The 3,607-nt window shown below is 37.8% G+C and overlaps 1 protein-coding gene across 1 annotated transcript in view; it reads right to left on the minus strand.

Moving 5' to 3' along the window:
* The window catches only part of LOC139731622 (solute carrier family 15 member 4-like), a 10,092-nt gene extending 7,384 nt beyond the window's left edge, over positions 1 to 2,708 (minus strand). The window contains exons 1-2 of the mRNA XM_071642511.1: positions 2,512 to 2,708; positions 1 to 485 (exon numbers count right to left, since the gene is read on the minus strand). The exon at positions 1 to 485 is cut by the window's left edge and continues 306 nt beyond it. Of these exons, the coding sequence (XP_071498612.1) occupies positions 1 to 106 (106 nt within the window). The 5' untranslated portion in view covers positions 107 to 485; positions 2,512 to 2,708. The remainder of the gene's footprint in view (positions 486 to 2,511) is intronic.
* Positions 2,709 to 3,607: the final 899 nt, after the last annotated feature.

Here is a 3,607-nt window from a genome sequence, read left to right on the forward strand (position 1 = left end):
CAAAAGTAGATGACGATGACGTCAGTTCGAAGTCAGCTCCATATGATTTCTTCGATGAAAGCGAGGTTGATCGCTCGATGAGTGGTTTTGTGTCGACTGATTTCATGTTTAGAAAGAGCGTTTGGTCTTAAGCTTTGTCTTACTATTATTTCTTTTTGCGGGGGGGGGGGGGGTTCTTAATTTTGCCTGCGTTTAGGAAAGCAGAAATATGGATGCAAGTGGCGTGAATATGTTTACTAATTCACTGTTTTTTATTGCACAGATAGTAATTCAAAGCCCATTGATACAACATGGCAAAAGATTTGCTGATAGGGCCTATGCCTATACGATAGGAACGATCTCTGTACATTTGTTTTCTGAAGTGAAAAAAAAGATATTTCCTAGCAATGATTCTACCGCGATACGGCGACTGAAGCATTCTCTTCTCAGAGTAGCTATAGCTTCGATGAGTTTGATGAATTCAACGCTGCATGGCTCATGGGAAACTATGAGAAAAAAAGAAGAGAAACGAAGAAAATAATAACACGTGCACTAATCAAGACTTTGTACTTGATGTTATACACAGAATATAAGCATAATGACAAGAGTAACCAACTGCGACATTTTGCTCGTGACGAAATTTATCTTATCATATAAACATACTTATCATAGCTGTGCTTATCAACACGTAGGGCCTACATCTACCGGAATGAAATGAAAGTGCATAGGAAATACTTTTTAAAAAAAATCGCAGGCAACCAGCCAAATGTACATTGTTTATAGACCTTTTGGCCTCATATTTGAATAGTATATGTGATCTTTCACCTACAGTCGACTGTTCAGCAAATATCGTATAACCATGGAATCTCTTTGATAATGTATATTCTGTTGAACTTGACATACAACAGGCAAGGCAAGAGAGAAAGGGGGGGGGGGTGATATAAAAACGAGCGAGACTCTTCATGTGCGTTACATCAGTCCATTATAGATAAATGCCAACGGGATCGAAACTAGTCAATTTCCTGTCACGTATTCAGCGATAATGATACAGCATTCATTTCTCTTTCATATTTTCTTTTTGAATGCGCACTGCATCACAGATTTGTCACCAGTAGCAGTACGGCTTGCCTTTTTTAACCCAAGCATTTGTATATGCAATAAAATAGATATCTCCCCTAAGGACTATTATTGGATTTCATCGCAGAACCAGAGAAATTCTGCAGCTGTTCATGTAAGCCAGACAATATCGTTTTCGGGCTCTACAAGTTTTCGTTGATAAAACCATGACTAAAGTTTCTCTGGAGTTTCAGATGAACATTTGAGACATCAGTCTTTGGTTGGACTGAAATTAAAACATAATGGGCTTGATTTTTGGCAAACAATTTAAAGGAGACAACAAGGGCTTATGATTTCATATTGTGATTGTCAAACTATTATCTTAGCCGTTGCAGTACCAAGCAAGCCATAATGAACCTGTAACGCACAACTACTAATCCTTAGGAGGGACGCATATTTTATTGCATATAAAAAATGTTGCGAACGCTTGGGTAAAAAAAAAAAAATCAGACTCAGACAGTTGTTAGGCGTGCATCTGAAACTCTCAAGAGTAACTTTAGTCATAGTATAATATCCTATAATCACCGAAGATTGATAGAGTCCGAAAACGATATTTGCTCACATGAACAGCTACAGAATTTCTCCGGTTCTGCGATGAAATGCAATGATCTTGGTTCAGGCGTTTGTTGTTGTTTTTGTTGTTTTGCCTTTATACCACAACAGTATGGTAATTGTGATTAATTTATCGATTATGAGATAAATCATCTTCAAACATATTGTAAGCAAACGATTTTTTTTTTGTTCATCGTTGGGGACATGATGTCAGCTGTTACACGACAATTTTTGATAAACTCTGACTTATTCCTTTCCAGTGATGTGTTATCATGGTTATGGTACTGTTTGTTCCGCCGTTAGATCAAACAAGTCCAAGCCATATCTTAATTAGTAATTCCATTTGCTGCATGGTATTGATCAGAAGCAGATGTTTTTAATGACGCTTTTTAGAATAGTTTATGGGTTGGAACACAGTTCCACCTCATTTCACTGACTGAAAACAGCACACGCCAAACATCCACGCGTAAAATCCTGACAGCTTGTAGAACTTTACGAGCAACAGTCCTTGGTGTGATAATGGACCTGGCTCTCCGTATGGGAAGTTGATTTTTAATTTTGATATACGGGTAACACTCATTGATCTGACGGGTAACATGCACAGGGCGCTGATATCACAGTTAACAACACAATCTACGTCATACTACAGGTGTAGGCTGCAAAGTTGTCAATGTGCCCTATCTGAACGAGTACTAGCGGTAGAATAGCACGTTTGAAATCCCCTTTTGATATAGGGGAACATGTAGTCTAAGATAAAAACAGATGTGAAATCAGCAGGTCCTTAATAGAAGGGATAGGCAAATTAGTACGTCAAACTCACATACACTCACGGCATAGTATAAACTCTATTATAGGCCTACTTACCAACAATAATTCAGTGGCAAGTGATACCGCGGTAATGGCAAAGCACCAAGCATTCTTTTCACTTACGAACATTGTATATCAGAAATATCATGATAAGAGTCCGTATCCCGTATAAACAGTGCCATGATCATGGAGAATGCTATTCAGAAGAAGAAAAAGAGTAATCTAACTACATGCACTCGCACCCCTCGTCAGAAGAACGGGTGAAATGGATGTGTGCAGATTACAACTGTGTACAAGTCGCGGGCGCCCCGTTCTGCCAGAAGTTATGATTTTATGGACTTTTCGCATTATTGCCCTTTGTACAAACACTCACGTAGCGTAACCATTCATCTGTCATAAATATCGATGCTGGCAATGCATGACGTGGGCGAAATCTGCAAATAAAAGGAAATCGTCGTGTTCATACCTTCTTCTTTTTTTGTAATACGATGGAAGTCCTTTAAGGGATAAAACAGAACCTTCCGGTCTAAATCATACCAGCTACTACCAGCAAGCATAATCGATGCATTATTATGGAAATATTAAACTTTTGTTCTTCACCCATTGCTTATACGAATAGATCATGGTAGCTTCTGTAAAATATCAGCTATATAGGATTTCAAATTTACAGGGTTAAGAGGAACAATGAGTAAGCAATAGAATTTCAAAGAAGAGAATATAAAATATGTCAATTAAAACGCTTCAACCTGTTTATCATACATGCTCATTATGCACCACAACTTTACTATACATGCTCATCATGCATCTCAACTTTACTAATATACACGGTATTTGGTCTGTCCAACAATGTGAATCATTGGTATTTTACCAGAATAAAAAGGGAATTGCTAAATACAAATTGATGGGCAGCGACGTTTGGCTCTTAACCATTTACGATGTCAATGGTCATTTTAAAGCATTCGTTCTTACCAAGATATTTGAAATTCGTCATTTTGTTTTTATGTCCTTGTTTAAACTGTCAAGAGCAGGACAGGGGTCTTCACTACAGTTGAAAGAAAGGTTTTGAGATGCCAAACCGTAATTCAGTTGATTGCTCTTCAGATTATTTTCCAAGATTTCATACACATTTCAAAAACAAACACGTTAGGACTTG

This window comes from Diadema antillarum, unplaced genomic scaffold (genome assembly GCF_040938485.1).
Source record: "Diadema antillarum isolate AM-2024a unplaced genomic scaffold, OU_Dant_1.0 seq00000382_RagTag, whole genome shotgun sequence".
In the NCBI taxonomy this organism is placed as follows: Eukaryota; Metazoa; Echinodermata; class Echinoidea; order Diadematoida; family Diadematidae; genus Diadema; species Diadema antillarum.